This window comes from Choloepus didactylus, chromosome 3, assembly GCF_015220235.1.
Source record: "Choloepus didactylus isolate mChoDid1 chromosome 3, mChoDid1.pri, whole genome shotgun sequence".
NCBI classification, from domain to species: Eukaryota; Metazoa; Chordata; class Mammalia; order Pilosa; family Megalonychidae; genus Choloepus; species Choloepus didactylus.
The window spans coordinates 95,962,471-95,979,335 of record NC_051309.1 but is presented as its reverse complement, the minus strand read 5'-3'; the positions used below and the strand labels follow the sequence as shown (position 1 = coordinate 95,979,335).

The 16,865-nt window shown below is 36.5% G+C and overlaps 1 protein-coding gene across 5 annotated transcripts in view; it reads left to right on the top strand.

Annotated features, from left to right (window-relative positions):
- Positions 1 to 16,865, top strand: part of FAM13A (family with sequence similarity 13 member A) — a 380,146-nt gene that overhangs the window by 230,775 nt on the left and 132,506 nt on the right. For all 5 annotated transcript variants that reach the window (XM_037830247.1, XM_037830249.1, XM_037830246.1 and 2 more), the window contains one exon: positions 13,987 to 14,150. In XM_037830247.1, coding sequence (XP_037686175.1) covers positions 13,987 to 14,150 — 164 coding nt within the window. The remainder of the gene's footprint in view (positions 1 to 13,986; positions 14,151 to 16,865) is intronic.

Below are 16,865 nucleotides of genomic sequence, written 5' to 3'. Positions count from 1 at the left end.
ATACACAAATACTCCATCAGATGGTCCAGATGTGGTTTGTCTTGGTGCTAACTAGCCTACCAATTTCTGGACCTACCCAAACCTTTTAAATGGTACTCTTATTTTCGACTGAACCTGCTAAACCATTTAAAACAGGAAGTTCAATTTTAAAACATGTTGTTACAAATAGTGTTCTCACATTCCAAAAAAACTTTTGTGAGTCTTTTTACTTACAGAAAGTCTGCTTGTCATATATCAGTTCTGCCAAACCCTCAGACCTTTAAGTTGATAGTACTCTAGCTTTCAGCAACCAAGTACCATGTGATAATTCCAGAGTTAGTTTGGGTTACTTTTAAATCAGATATATTTTCTAATTAAAAAATATAATTTTTATACCTTTGGTTTCACATAACAGAAGAACACAACTACAACTTATTTATGGATATAAAAAGAATTTATTGATCGTATACCAAAAATCCTAGAAATATTATGAGCTCTGACAAGGTTTTATTACTTTGCTCAGTGATGTCCACAAAAGACTTCCCTTCTTTCCATCTTTCTGCTTTGAATTCCATAGTGACCACTTCATCTTAGAGCCAATACCTCTTCTAGCCCCAGGATAACTGCCATTGTCCTCCAGGGCCATGCTACCCATCAAAAATTGTGGAAGTTCTGAGATTTCACCTCTGCAAGCTGATAACTTAGCCTTCCACTGTTTCTTGGATGCTGGTAGAAGACATGAGACACCTGCTTCAGAGACAAAGGGCAGTTTAGTACTGACAGCCATAGCAGTAACTATCATTTTTGTGTTGGTTCTGCAAGCCCCAGTTCCCACAGAGTGATGCCAGGAGGGTCAGGTGACACCTGCGCATGCAGTGGGCTATGTTATAGAAGAGGGATCCTGAACTTAGGGAACCTGAGCTTTTGTAATGGGTAGTATGTCTGACTGCTGTTTGCTTTAGAGGGAGATACTATATCTTCCAAGGCTATAATGAAACCTGCCCTTTGCTGCAGAAGGAAAGACTGTCTTCCAAGGCTGTTCACTATGCAAACATTCTTCAAAAGATGGTCCAGAACAAAGGCAGTCAATGCCTCTCCTCACAAGGCATGCAGAAATAGTAGAGACCCATGGAGAATTTTCTCCCAGCACTACCTTGTTCACAGAAGCAAAGGAAAACCTTTTGTCTTAGCATTCCCAGGAGGAATTGTGAGATTCACCTTCTTCCAGCTTAGAGATAGGAGTACACTAATTGACTTGGTCTAGGTCACATGATTCACCCTTAGAGCTAAGACAGGAATCACCTTCTTAGACAACCCACAGAACCCTATGGAAATTGGAGACATTGAGACAGAAGGAGAAATATGTGCACTGGGAAGGCAACCATAATTGTCTGTTACACAAGATCTATTTAATGAGCTTCAAAGTTAGAAGATGAGAAAATTATGTATGTAATCTGAGTCATTATATTTTTCAATAAAAGTTACTGTTTTGGGAGTTTCAGTCAAAGAATACATTAATATTAATATTTTAATATATTAATCTTTCTTGCACACTATGGCTAGAGTAACCATTACAAAATACTTTTTCCCCATTGAACACTGAATAAAGGCCAAACCCTTTAACATGGCATATCTTGCCTTTACCAGTCTGACTTGAGCCCACCCCACCAGCCTCAATACTTTCCCCCCACCTCTCCCTCTCCATACCCAAGCATTCCAGGTTTCTTGTTTTGTGCCTTTGTTCCCTCTGTACCCATTATCTGGAAAGCCTTTCCTTCTCACCTCCCTCTGTCACAGACAGAATTAATAGTGTACCTGTGCATGTTCTTAAATAGCATTTTTTACTTCATAAATTCCCTACTTAACACCAAAAATATTTTCTTACCGGTTATCATAACTCATAAGTATATAGTCACACAATTATATGATTAATAATAAATTTATCTTCCCCACTAGACTTCAAGCCCCAGGGTTCAGGAATCAGGTCTGGTTTATTTTCCCCTCTATTGTTAGTGCCTCACAGGTGGTAAGTGCTCAATAAATATCTGTTGCTATTCAGTATTTTTGAAAATAAGAGAGGTAGTGTGGCATAATAATTAAGACTGCTGGCTCTAGAGTCAGATTGCTGGCAGTTTAAAACCTGGCTTCATCACTTACTAACTGGGTGATCTTGGACAAATTCTTTAAATTCTCTGTACTTCTGTTCCCTCATCTATAAAATGTAAATAATAGTACCCACTTCATAGAGTTGTTTTTAATTGAAAATGAATTCGTATATATAAAGTGCTTAAATATTACGCTTACCATATAATAAGCACTCAGCAGTTAGCTATTATTGCAGGTATGCTTATTACTAGAGGTAGAAGTCCATGTGTGTGTCCTCCTGCTAGACCTTCTACTTCTCTAAGAGATTACTAACATTGTTAGACACCAGGGCCTAACCCAAGACCTAGCTTGTCATAGTTGTTCAGTAAATGCTTATGGGACTGATTTGTTATCAAATTTTAAGAATGCTGTTTAACTTAAAACTATTGTGTTAATTTGTTCATAATAATGTCTTCCCAAGTTCTAAAGTACTTTAATATTTTTATTAATTATTAAAATTAATAGCCATAACTTCTATCTTTTATTATAGGCCTACTATATTCCAGTTAAATGAATTCTCTCATTTAATTTTCATAATGTCATATGAGGTATATGTTTTTATTATCCAGATTAGGCTACTGAGCCCAAAGAAGTTACAGGACTTGCCCAAAATCCATACAGCTCGCAACAGGAAGAAATAAGATTCAAGGCAGTTTCTTCCTATAAATGAATTAGTTGTAAAATAAGGTACACGTTTATATTTATGACAATGAAAATGGCTTTTAATCCATTGAAAAATGTATTTTACTGAAATCTTAAATGACTGCAACATCTCATGGCCTTGTAACATTCAACAGTGCCCCAAGTGGAGGAAACTCATTGGCTCTGTGCCTGATAATTTATTAGATTCAGAGTTTGGCAGAGGAGTGCAAAACATTCCATCAGCCTTCCTTGTTTATAGTAAGGACTACATTAAAAGAAAGCTGGGTTTATAAATAGCTTTTATTTTATCCCTTTAATCATTTTTTGGCAGTCATGCTGACAACACACATTCACAAATACTTACAGATACAAAATGTACTGTCCAGCTCCCCAAAACAGCATCTTCAGAAAGAGCTTTAAATGTAATACCCCTTCAATATTATTGACGTGGGAGATGTTTTTGCCCTCTGCAAAATGTATCTTCCGTTACAAATTCGTGAAAAAAGTCAAACAGTTCACCTGTAATAGAGATAGCTACTTCCCTATTCACAGTCATAAAAGAAAGAAAATTTCTAGAAGGAATAATTTCCAGAGCTCAGCTATTGCTGAGTAGTATGAGAAATCTTACAGCATGGAATTCTGATCATATTTATCTTTCCCTGGGGGGGTTAATGCTCATTTTTTGGAGAAACCTAGGCTACTTCATTTTTTTCTCCTATATTTATGCTTAGAAAAAATGAGATAGTATTTTTAAGAACTCAAGAAAGGCATTTTCAAAAGACATTTAACATTTGATTAGTACTTTGATGAACTGTTTCATTAGTGCTCAGAAAATGGGATGAAATTACATTTTGAACATATTATTTTGCGCCACTTAAATTTAAAGGACCTGTAGGGGAAAACTGATTATAAATAGCTTTATAACACATAATTTATAAATATGTTTGTCCAACTGATTCATCAGCCACATGTTTTGGGGGAAAATAACCAGCAAAGTAATTTATAAAATTATTTTTGTAAGGAAAATATTATGTTTAATGGTCTTTAATCACCACTTACAAGCCAAAGATTTACTATGGGCAAGGGAGACAAAAACGAAAGACAGTCTCTTAGGGATCTCTCAATCTAGTAAAGACGATGGCATGTAAATAAACAGCTACAACACAAGAATAAAGAAGCTAATATCTGTTACCTTAAAATTCCAACCCTTGGTGTGTGAATAAATCTTAATTAAAAAAAAAAATTCCAACCCTATCTAAAGCAAACAATCTACCTACTCCTTGCCGATTCTACCAGCTTGAATGTAGCTGAGCAACCCACAAGACTAAGCTGATATCTCTTTTTAAGTACTTGGCTACCAACCTCAGGTGGGCCCTATGTGCTGCCTGGTAGTCTTACTACGTACATTTCCCCAATTCCTTCACTTTTTCCCTCTTTTAAACAACTGCTACACACCTCTTTGGTCCTTAAACCTCCAATACCCCTTATTTTCCCCTTCGCTCTTAGATGTTGACCTTACTTCACTGAGAGCATTAGGAGAGAGGGTGCTTCCAGCCTTATGTCCACCCATCACCTGCATCTGTGCTGTGGTCTTTCCTTCCTTCCAGTCATGGTGAATGTGCTGTACTTTCTCCTGAGATCAGCCCCTGCATTGTACCAGATCCCATCCCCCATCCCCTCTGACCTACTCAAGATCGCTATATGCTGAATCATTCCCATTAGCATATACATGTGCTCTAATATGTAGCATCCTATTAAAAAAAAAACAAAAAAAAGAAAACCACTCCCAGGATCCCACAGTCCCCTTCGGCAATCATGCTATTCCTCTATTATTCTTGACAACAAAACTTCTCAAAACTTCTCAAAAGAATTATATAAACTTGATGTTTTTACTTCCTCTATTTTCTCTGGAACTCGCTCTAATTCATCGCCACTAAAAAATGGAATGGCACTTGTCAGGATCACCAGATTGCCAAATTCAGTGGTCTGTTCCCAATTTTTTGTCTTATTCACCCCGTCAGTAGCATTTGACACACTTGATCATTCCTTCCTTCCTTTTTTTTTAAATAACAGATTTAATGAGATAATTCATATACCATAAAGTGTACTCTTTTGAAGTTATAATTCAGAAGTTTTTAGAATATTCACAGTTGTACATCTATCACCACTATCTAATTCCAGAACATTTCATCACTCCAAAAAGAAACCCCTTTACCCATTAGCAGTAATTCCTTATCACACCCACCTTCCAGCACTCACTAATCTATTTTATGTCACTAAGGTTTTGCCTCTTCAGGACATTTCATATAAATGGAAGCAAATAATATGTTTCCCTTTGTGTCTGGCTTCTTTCACTTAGCATAATGTTTTCAAAATTTACTCAGGTTGTTAACATGCATTAGTATATCATTCCTTTTCATGAATGAATACTATTCCATATGGATATACCACATTTTGTTTATCCAATCAGTTGATGAACATCAGAATTGTTACCACTTTGGGGCTATTATGAATAATAGTGCTATGAGACATTCATGTACAAGTCTGTGTGAACATATGTTTTCAGTTTTCTTGGGTATATACCAAGAAGTGCAATTGCTGGGTTGCATGGTAATTCTGTATTTATTCCTTCCTTCTGGAAACACTTTCTTCACTTACTTTTTCAGGACACTCTCTTGGTTTTCTCTTTACCTCACTGCCCACTCTTCTTTCTCTCTTTAACTGGGTTTTCTCTCTCTAATTTCTAAATATTGGCATAATCTGGGAATTAATTCTGAGACCTCTTCTCTCTTCTATATAGATTCACTACCTAGGTGATATCTTCTAATCACTTGATTTTAAATATCTACATATGGAAGACACCCAAATTTGTATTTTTAGTTTGAGCTTCTCTTTACTGACATCTCCACTTGGCTATCTTATGTGCATCTGAAGCTTAGCATGTCTAAAGCTAAACTACTGATTTCCTCACCAAAATCTGCACCTCCTGCTAAGTTTGTTTCTCGATTCCATCAATGGCAGTTCCATCCTTTCTTTGTTCAGCCCCAAGACATCCTTTCTTTGCTAGTCATCCTGGATACGTATCTGCCGCACACCTCCTGTCCAAGCCATCAGCAAATCCTGTAGATTCCACCTGCATAATACATGCAGAATCTGACCTCTTCTCAGCACCTCCCTGGTAGAAGCTCCCAGCACCTGAGTAACTTCTAGCTGGTCTCCTTCCATCCACTCTTGTCCCCTCTACAAGTCTCTTCTCAGTGCAGCAGTAAAGATCCTTTTATAATGAAAATCAGATCATGTCACTTCTCTATTCAACACTCTCCAAAGGATTTCTGCTTCCCTTAGGGTAAAAACCAAAATCTTTAAAATACCTACAGGTCTACATGATCTGGGCTTCCTGCTACTTCACTTACCTCATTTCCTCATCTTCCTCACTATTCAGTCCAGATGCAATAACCTTCTTGCTCTTTCTCAAACTTGCTATTTGTGCTTCCTTCACAGGACCTTTGCATTGCTCTTCTTTATCTGGAATAGTCTTCCCCAGACATCCTCCTGGGACACTCCTATACTTCATTTAAGTCTGTGGCTGAGACTTCCAGTGCCCCTCTTCCCCCAAATCCATTTTCTCTTTCTTCCTTGCCATTGAGAGACCATAATTTAGCTGAGTACATTGCTGCACAGCTACAAGGCCAGTTTCCCTCATTTCCCTGGCAGCTGCAATCACCATATGACTGAATTTTGATCAATAAAAGTAAGTACCTATGCTTGTTCTAAGTCAAAGTATTTTCCTTAAAGGGAGAGGCACACCCTTTCTTGGCCCTTTCTCCATCCTGCCATGTTTGCAACAGCAAACCGAACAAAGTTCCTGCCTCTTGGAACTTATATTCTAGCTAGGGAGAAAAGACAACAGAGAAATAAACATACGTAAATATTCAGTGTATCAGGTGGGTTTAGGTGCAATGGAGATACAGTTTCAAACAGATGCAGTGATGTACAAAGGAGAATTTTGCTATTTATTATATAGCGTCCAATAAAGTGATATTTGAGAAAAATCATGCATTAGTTAAGATTAGGTTATCTTACATCTAATTTAAGACCCCAAGAAATATTGGCTTAAACAAGACAGAAATGTATTTCTCTCAAGTAAAAGAAACCTATATGTCATCAGGCCAGGGCTGGCAGTAAGTCTTCATGAGATTGCTAGAGACCCTGGATCCCTCAGCTTACAAACTCCACTATCCCTGCAGTGTGGTCCTCATTGCTATCATCCCAGAGGTCGTCATTGTACCATCTGCTTTCCTTATGGCCAAAGAAGTCCTCCTTGGACTATTGTAATTCATTCACTTTGCCCTGGGCTTTATAGTTCATTACTTCACTTTTCACCTTCTTGTAGGTCAGGAGAAAAGGGTTTTACTAACCAGTTTTCCTATATCTCATTGTACAATGTTAGACAAATCAATTCAGCGCTCTCAGCCTCTGAACTTCATTTTTAAAATGAGGAGACTGGAGTGGATCCCTCTTCAACTCTAAAATTAAATGGTTCTAAAATAGTCATCTAATTTCTTAATTTTCCACTTGAGTTGTCATGCATAAAGATGAAACTTGTATGACCAGCTATGATCAAACAATTCAGTTATTTAATATTAGGTTTATTTACCTTAACAGTTATTTTCAAAACCTTCAAGAGAAATTATTTACTTCTTGACAAATTTTAAAACTTTGAATCAGCAATACACATTTTTCCAAAGATTTTTTAAAATTCAACTGCCCAGACTCCATCTCAGAAATATTTCCTGAGACTGGAAAATGGGGTGGTGGGACAAACTTAGGTATGTGCACTTTTTAAAATCTCAAAAAGATATTCTAATGTGCATCCCTGTGTTGACCCAATGCTTAATGATGTTCCGTCTAGTTTCATCAGCATCACTTTGGAGCAGGATTCCAAAGAACACCTTGTTTTAAGGCCCTTTCACACAACCATCTTTGTACTCCCATCCTCTCAATTATCAAGAACTTGAGGCCAAAGGATTTCATTATTAATGAGACCTCACCCTAATACCATGTACAGATTTACCACTGAGTAGCTTCTAAGAGGTGAGGCATTCTTGAGTCAAAGTCCAAGGACAGATGGCTCTACCATGCAGCCCCATAGCCATACTAAATTCAGTTTCCTGACCTATGGTCTTACATTAATAATCCCTATGCTTTATAAATTCACATTCTTCCTGTATCTATACTACAGCTGTTTTTTAAACTGACTTATAGATTTTAAGACTGAACAGAAATAGATCTTCTAAAATAAGAGTAATGTTTATAAAATATTATTAATATGCTTTATGGCATAAACAAATAAGCCATTAACATTTCAATGTTTCTAGAAAGACTGTAGATGGCATTATTTAGTCCATTTGCTCATTCATTCATTAAACAATTGTTTTGAAATAGCTCACTGTTTGCTAGAGGCTGTTCTTGGAGGCTAGGCTACAGCATTTACCAAAACAGATAAAAATCTCTGCTGTCATGGCACTGATATTTTGCAGAGTTGGAAGTGGGAAGGGAAAGGGAAAGGGTTGAGGAAAACAAAGTGGTAAGGTGTTTGTTATTTGCTTGGGACACATTGTGACTCTGTGAGTGATCTGGACACTATAACTTTCTGTCATTCTTATATTTAGATGAACTTTTAAAAAATTATGAAATTTCTGTCCTTTCATATTGAATAATTTTTCTTAAAAACCTAAGTTAAATTGATTTTCTACTGAAGTATAGATTTGCTGTAAAGCTTTTATCAAGATGAGATTTTAGTTAGTTTAACTTTGTTTAACATTGACCCACTTTTGTTTTTAATTCCGTTTCATTGAGTTATATTCACATACCATACAATCATCCATGGCATACAATCACTTGTTCAAGTACCATCTTATAGTTATGTATTCATCACCCCAATCTATTTTTGAACAGTTTCCTTACACCAGAAAGAATCAGAATAAGAATAAAAAATAAAAATAAAAAAAGAACACCCAGACCACCCCCCCACCATGTCCATAGGTTTTGTCCCCATTTTTCTACTCATCTATCCATACACTGGATAAAGGGAGTGCGATCCACAGGGTTTTCACAGTCACACTGTCACCCCTTGTAAGCTACATTTTTATACGATTGTCTTCAAGAGTCAAGGCTACCGGATTGGAGTTTGGTAGTTTCAGGTATTTACCTGTAGCTATTCCAATATATTAAAACTTAAAATGTGTTATCTATACAGTGTGTAAGAATGTCCACCAGAGTGACCTCTCAACTCAGCCACTGAAGCTTTATGTTGTTTTATTTCACATCCCCTTTTTGGTCAAGAAGATGTTCTCAATCCCACGATGCCAGGTCCAGATTCATCCCCGGGAGTCATATCCTGTGTTGCCAGGGAGATTTACACCTCTAGGAGTGAGGTCCCACATAGTGGGGAGGGCAGCGAGATCAACCACCAAGGTGGCTTAGTTAGAGAGAGAGGGCCACATCTGAGCAACAAAGAGGCACTCAGGGAGACTCTTGGCACAAGTATAAGCAGGTTTAGCCTCTCCTTGTAGCAACAAGCTTCATGGGGACCAGCCCCAAGACAGAGCACTCAGCATATCAAGCTGTCAGTAACATTGATCCACTTTTATTTTAAAAACGAAAGAAAGGTATTTGTAAGAAACTGCCCCCCAAATTCCCTAAAGCATAATAATAGCTTTCTCAGAAAGAAATTTGAAGCATTAAGTAGCTAGCACTGTAGCCAGCACATAATAGATTCATCAAATTATTTGTAGGGAGAATTACAGTAGTGTTAGCAACAACCTCAATTTTGAAAAGCAAAAATAAACATTTTTGAACAAAAACAAAGGTTTTTTTTCTGATTTAGAGGGGTTTTCTTTTAGTTCTTTTAACTAAAACATCTGTATTCTGTTCCGTTATGTCACCATTTCTTCTTATGAAAGATTATGAGTTTAATGAGTGTGAAGAAAAAAAAGGAGGCTTTGCCCTCTTCTGTATAAGTGACGGTGGAGTAGAGAAAAGGTCAAGGATAATGAGAAGGTAGTGAATTTTATTTAGAAAGTGTAAATGTTAAAAATTAACTTTGCCATAACAAAGCTACTGGAATAAATGAATTCCGCAAAGTGGCAGGGTACAAGATTAACATGCAAAAATCAGTAGTGTTTCTATCCACTAGTAGTAGACAAACTGAAGAAGACATCAAGAAAAAATTCCGTTTACAATAGCAATTAAAGAACCAAATATCTAGGAATAAATCTAGCCAAGGTTGTAAAGGACTTGTATGCAGAAAATTCCAAGATATTGGTAAAAGAAATGAAAGAATACCTAAATAAATGGAAAGACATTCTGTGTTCATGGATTGAAAGATTAAATATTGTTAAGATGTCAGTTCTGCCCAAAGCAATTTGCAGATTCAATGCAATTCAATCAAAATTCCAACCACCTTCTTTGTAGAAATGGAAAAGCTAATCATCACATTTATATGGAAGGGTAAGAGCCTGGAATAGCCAATGCTATCTTGAGAAAGAAGAATAAAGTTGGAGGACTCACATTCTCTCATCTTAAAAGTTATTACAAAGCCATAGTATTCAAAATAGCATGGTACTGGCACAAGGGCATACATATAGACCAATGGAATTGAATTGAGAGTTCAGAAATCAACCGTCACATTTATAGCCAACTGATTTTTGATAAGGGTGCCAACTCCACTCAGTGGGGAAAAAACAGTCTATTCAGCAAATGGTGCTAAGAAAACTGTATGTCCATATACAAAAGAATGAATGTGGACCCCTACCTCACACCATATACAAAAATCAATTCAAAATGTATCAAAGACCTAAATATAAGAACCATACAGAAGGAGTTCACTGCTGCAGCTGAGAAACACATTTTGAAGGCTGCCATTAAAAGCTGACGCCAACATTTTGGAGAATGCCATTTTGAAATGCAACCTGGGAGCGAGCAGAAGCCAGTTACGTTCCTTCCCAGCTAACAAAGGTTTCCCAGATGCCATTGGCCTTCCTTCACTGAAGGTATACTTGTGTTGATGCCTTAATTTGGACATTTTCATGGCCTTCAGACTTTAAATTTGTTATCAGATAAACTCCCTATTCCGGTATGCTGATGCTGCCATCATGCAAAATATCAGAAATGGATTGGCTTTTATAAAGTCAGTTCTAAAGTTCAGTTTCTAAAGATGAGATGATTTTAAAACATTTATGATGTTGATTGTCACTTTTTTTCTTACTTTTGAAGTTTAATTCATATGTTTTAACTATGGTGATGATACTAGTTTCATTGGAGGTATATAGTTATCTCTTTATGCATTTTTATTTGCTAACCAAAAACTCATCTATATTATATATTGAAACAAAAGTATTTCACAGAACTTTGTTGGTACCATTTCAATGGCTGCATAATCCTTCATCAAATGGATGTGCCATAATTTACCAATTACAGTGATTTGACTCCTATTTTAATGAAAATGTAATGATCACATTTACCCGTATATTTTTGTTCTCCTATCTGATTTTTTCCTGCGGCTGTGTTCCTAGAGTGGTCCAGTGTGTATTAGAGAGGTAGATTTAAAGAAAAGAAAGTTTTAACTAGTAATGCCAAAGAAAAAATAAAATAGTTTGCATTATGGGAGGTAGCATATATTCTGTCCAAACATGCCTTTTTCTCTTGCAATTCTAATGTTTAACGTGTAACCAAATGTGTAGAGTAGCGATCATGCACAGATACTGAAGCCTGACTGTTTCGGTTCTGACTCTGGTTCTCTCAGTAACTCACTGAGGCAAATCGTTCAAAATCCTTGTGCCAGTTTCCTCATCTGTGAAATTGTAATACTTGTTTCTGACTCCTTGGGTTGTTGTGAGAAATAAATGGGTTAATTTATGTAAATCTCTTGACACCATGCCTGGTACAGAGTAAATGCTCAATAAATATTTGTTTATAATAGAAGCAGCAGCAGCAGTATTTAAGAGAATATTTCCTAATGAGACATTCTCAAAGGACATTCTTCTCTTTCTATTCCCATGGCATTTTAAATACCAGTGTAGTTCAGATTGCTTCTCAGACAATTAGACTACTCCATACCTGCAAATACATGTCTGGGAATGTACTCTTTTTAAGATTCCTGGAATTGTTTGTATTTTAGTTGTACCCATAAATCACACAGCATGTGCCTAGATCCTTATCTTGAATAGCCAGTGGCAGAATTCTGATGAGTAAAGTGTTCTCATAGATGGTTTGGAGGCTTTATAGTTTTCCCTTCAAGTACATAAGTTATAATGAAGAAATGATGAAAATATTCAAAGTGTGGTATGAACTAGTGGATGTCAGAGTGGACGACATACGTGGTTAGTCACCTTTTCAGTGGAAGGACAAAGCTGGTCACCCTAGTCAGTATCCCACATCCTTAGCCATTTTCCTACTGCAGCCACACCTTATGAAGGAGACTGTAGCCAGTCTCTCCAGGCATAATCCCTCTGTTTATTACACTAAGACTTTCCACCCTAACTCCCACATGGAGTTCCCGCCCAGCAGAGCTCCACTGAATTTCAGGGAGCCACCAGCTACTCTTCGTAGACAAGGTAGGCCTAACTGGCTGCCTTCGTTCATTCCTGCTAAATTCATAGCTCATCTTGTCCCATTATGTCTTAATGTGCCAATGGCAAAAAAGGATGGAGCCTAAAGAAAAGTGTATAAAGAGAGGAGTTCCCTCAATGCAAGTTACTTTTTTTCTCTTCTTTCTAAAGCAAGGTTTCTCAAACTCTTCACTATTGATATTTTGAGCTGGGTAATTCTTGTTGTCAGGGCTGTCCTGTGCATTGTAGGATGTTTAGCAGCATCCTTGGCCTCTACCCACTAGATGATAATAGCTCCCCCAGCCCCTGTCTTGACAACCAAAACTGTCCACAGACAGAAGTGGCCCCAGGTGAGAACTGGTGCTCTAAAGTCCACACTGTAATTGCGTGGACCCCCTTATACCCTTGGCCTTAGCTAATAGTAACAACAGCAACAGTAATAAAGAAGAGGACTAGGAGGGGAAGGTGGGGGAAAGGGAAAAATAAGAAGGGGAGGAAGCTCTAATCTCTATCTCCAGATAGAAGCCATATGACCTAGAAACATAAAACAACCAAGATTAAGGTATCAGGCAATGTATAATCAAGTGTAGGTAGTGTTGGTGGTGTGTTACAGAAATTCAGAGTTGGAAAGTTTCATTAAAATCTGAGGTTAGTTGAGGAGGCTCCATGGCAATGTGTTCCTATCTCAACCTCAAAAGAAGTTGGAATTTGGTTTAGTCTTCAAAGCAGTTGGTGAGTGACCAGCGATGAACAGATGACATTTCAGGTGAAGGGACAAGCATGAGAAGAGTCCCAATGACTAGAAATGACATCAAATGACATTGATCCAAAATAACAAATAACATTGATCCAAACGTTGTTTTTTTCCTGCAATTCTGACATGTTTTTTACACTTGTCTGAAAAAAGCATGTTGGTTTTATATTCTTTCTGATCTAAAATAAAAGAGCATGAGGGTATTTCTGGGATTGGAGGGAGCATAACCTCAGGTATAATCTGAGAAGTCAGTATGCCTGGTATTCATTTAGCACTTGTCTGTGTTGCTTTCGGAAGTAGAAGAGAACTAAAAACTGTATTTTTTATTGTTTATTGCCTTAACCAAAAGTCTATGCGATCATACTTTGCTCTACAAGAGAGAATTGCAATGGTAACTAATAGCAAACTGATGTGTGTTTTGCTTATTAGTAGCAAATATTTCTGGACACCTTTCTAACAATGACATCCTTTATTTGAATGGTTATCAGCTTTTTATTCTGCCCCTTCCCAATTACTTCTTTCCTTCACTCCAGATCATCGGTCTGATGTGCTCCCATCATTTCTCAACACATAGAATGAATACTCAAAGGAGGGGTGGGCCTGGGGAAGGTTTATATCAGAATCCCAGGGGGGTATGGGCCATGTGTAGTTTGAAATTTCCCCCTTGGAAATGTTGGTATTGCCTCTTCTCTGTGCTTTTATTTTATATTACTTTAAATACTATACCTAGCTTAGTACTTTGCTGCAATGTGATTAATACATTGGATTATTAATAAGTTATCTTCCTTCATTAACTTAATTTGAGAGTATTTTGAATTCAGTCCCTTTTCTTTTTTTTCCAATTTTATTTTCTAGATCCCAAAGTCCAGGAGTGAGGGATGTATTCAGGCCCACAGGGTACCACAACCAGAGCTATCTGATGGTATTCCTCAGGTCAGCCTGCAGCTAACTCGTAGAAAACCCTGCTTGGATGACATGAATTTAGTGGAGGAAGCCAGTGGTGCCAAGTTGGTAGCCAGGTTAGCATGTTTCCTTTACCTACATGATTTGTATTTCATTGTCTGCTCTGATACATATGCACACATGTGTAGGTGTGTTTGCGTATTTCTACCAATGGGACCTATAGGAAATAGAGCAATAAAAATATTTAAAATCCACTCTTAAGTTTTCAAAACTTTCTAATGGTTCTTTTCATAGAAGTATTCCTATTTTGTTTTGTTTTCTGTATTAAAACAAGTTATATAATCAATAGGACTATGCTGGGTTCACAGTTAAAGTTGGAAGAACAACTTTTTGGGTGCGTTTTCATAGGATATTCAGTGGCAAATGGTATCTGCAATTTAAAGTGGAAATTATGGTTATTACTACAACAAACTCTCATGGACAAAATTTGAATGATGTTTTTTAACCATTATGTTGTTTGTTACACCTAAAAGCAAACTTCTCTGGTATACTTGAACAAAAAGACATGCAATTTTCTTTAAATAGGTGAAATAAGGTTTGAATCTTATTTACTCTTAGCATATAGAATTTTCCTTTTACGATTTTTTTTATCATTTATTAAAATGTATAACCTATTTCTAAAATAAGTATTCCATTCCAAATATTAGGCAGAGAGCTCTAGGGAACTGAAAGAGATAAATAATATAGTTAAGGAGCTTACCATTTTGGGCTACTTTAGAGAAAAGATGGAATTTGAGCTGAATCTTAAAAGAGGAAAAGAATTTAAATAGGAAGAGAAAGAGGAGAAAGCCATTCTAGATAGGTATAGTAAGGAAGCATGATGAGTATCTTGGGAATGGCAGACAAATCTGTGGTGCTCTTAAAGAGATCTCAGATAAGGAATTAGTTGGAGATAAGGCTTGACTGTGGAGTGGGGCCAGAGGACATTGAATGCCAGGTTAAAGTGTTTTTGCATTCAGTCTTTCACCCACTGGACAGGTGTTTCGTAACTGACTTCTGTGTTCTAGGACCTGCTTTAAGATGGGTGATACAGTAGTGAACAAAGCATACCAGGCCCTTGTGTTTAGGAACCTTACATTCTAAAGGGAGGAAATGTAGAAATATATACACAAATCCTGTGAAGAAAATAACTTCGGCTATAATAACTGAGGGGTATTGAGAATAGGGACCTTACATTCTAATGGGGAAGAAATGTAGAAATACACACACAAAGCCTGTGAAGAAAATTTTGGCTATAATAAGTGAGCAGATCAGTGTGGAAAAGTTATGAAAAGAATGAGGGGCAGAGGTACAAATCATATATGTGTAGGAGAAATACCAAGCTTTTAAAAATTTAGCTTTTAAAAGTTTGTCTTGTCTAGTTTAAAAACCAGGGTCAAGTGGCAGAGGTGACAAGAGCTAGTGTAGATGTTATCTTACCAAATGACTTTATAAGAATTATACCAAGAATGCCTTAAATGAAATAATGAAAAGAAAATGTCAAATGTTTATTATTTATATAATTATTTTTATTCATCCTATCAGAAAATGAAAATTAAAGTTTCCTGCTTCTAAAGGTAGCAAGACAAAAGCTTCCTGTTTGGAAAAGGAATTTGTGTTTCTGAGATACAATTCAAGTGAGATCATGGAGGGAAGGCACGAGAAACCTTCACTTTAGCTATCATGTGTGTTCCTGTAGTCAGCATGTTATATTCCTAGTTAAAACAAATGCATACATTTATTTATGAAATTCTTACACATGTTCCAGTTTTTTTTTAATGGTCACATAAAAATATTTTAATTATATAATTTTAATGAAGTACATATTTGGTTGCAGATAAGTGTGAAAGGGTGATCTGTGAAGGAATTTAAAGCATACACACAAACACCCACACCCACACACATATTACATTAGGATACGTTCCAATTTTTTAAAATACAGCCTGTAAGAACTGTAAGACTCCTTCACACTTGGCAACCTTAAAGGTGCAGATAAAATAGCACTATCCTTGATTAAACCTTGCTAAGCCTGATCAAGAGGAAATTCATTCAACTTCCAATCTCTATCCATAAATTTATTGGATCTGCCCGGGAGGTTTACTTTTTATTTACTGCCTAATAGATTGTGAGACAAATTATCGAAAGACAGTTGGAGAAAATCAAAATAAATCTAATTAAAAAGGAATTAAAATTTTATATATCTTTGAAGTAATTGAATATTGTTCCAATTTCTATTCTAAAAATAACTTATGAAACTTCATTTGCACCTACTTGACAGAACAAGTTATTAGCTAATAAATTTTAAATAAACAAACAATAAATTTGTGTATAAGATATTTATTTGTTTGCCTGTTTGTTTATATAAAGTCACATACACAACTCTACTTTTCTAAATCTTTTCTTTAGGGAGGTTTCCACTTTTTGCCTTAATAGTTGGCATTGTACACTAAGTACATTGTTATACCCCTGCTCTTTGATACAATATCTGCTTAGGCTTACCAACTTTTGCTCCCCCCCCCCCAAGGAATTTCAAGAGGCATTTAGCGGGCTTTTCCTATTATTGAATTTACTTTATTTGCTTATTGAAGAAGAAAAAAAAAATTAGCAAAACCTATTCTTGTTTGGCCTATGATCTGGCAAGTGTGATTTATTTTGCAAACAGAAAAAAATATCATTCTCTTTGCAGTTGTTAAAATTAGTGCAACACATTTATACGTAACAGTTTAGTTTTCAACAGTTACTATATCACTTAACAACAAAGATAAAAACTAAGCAAAAGCCTTTAGGCAATG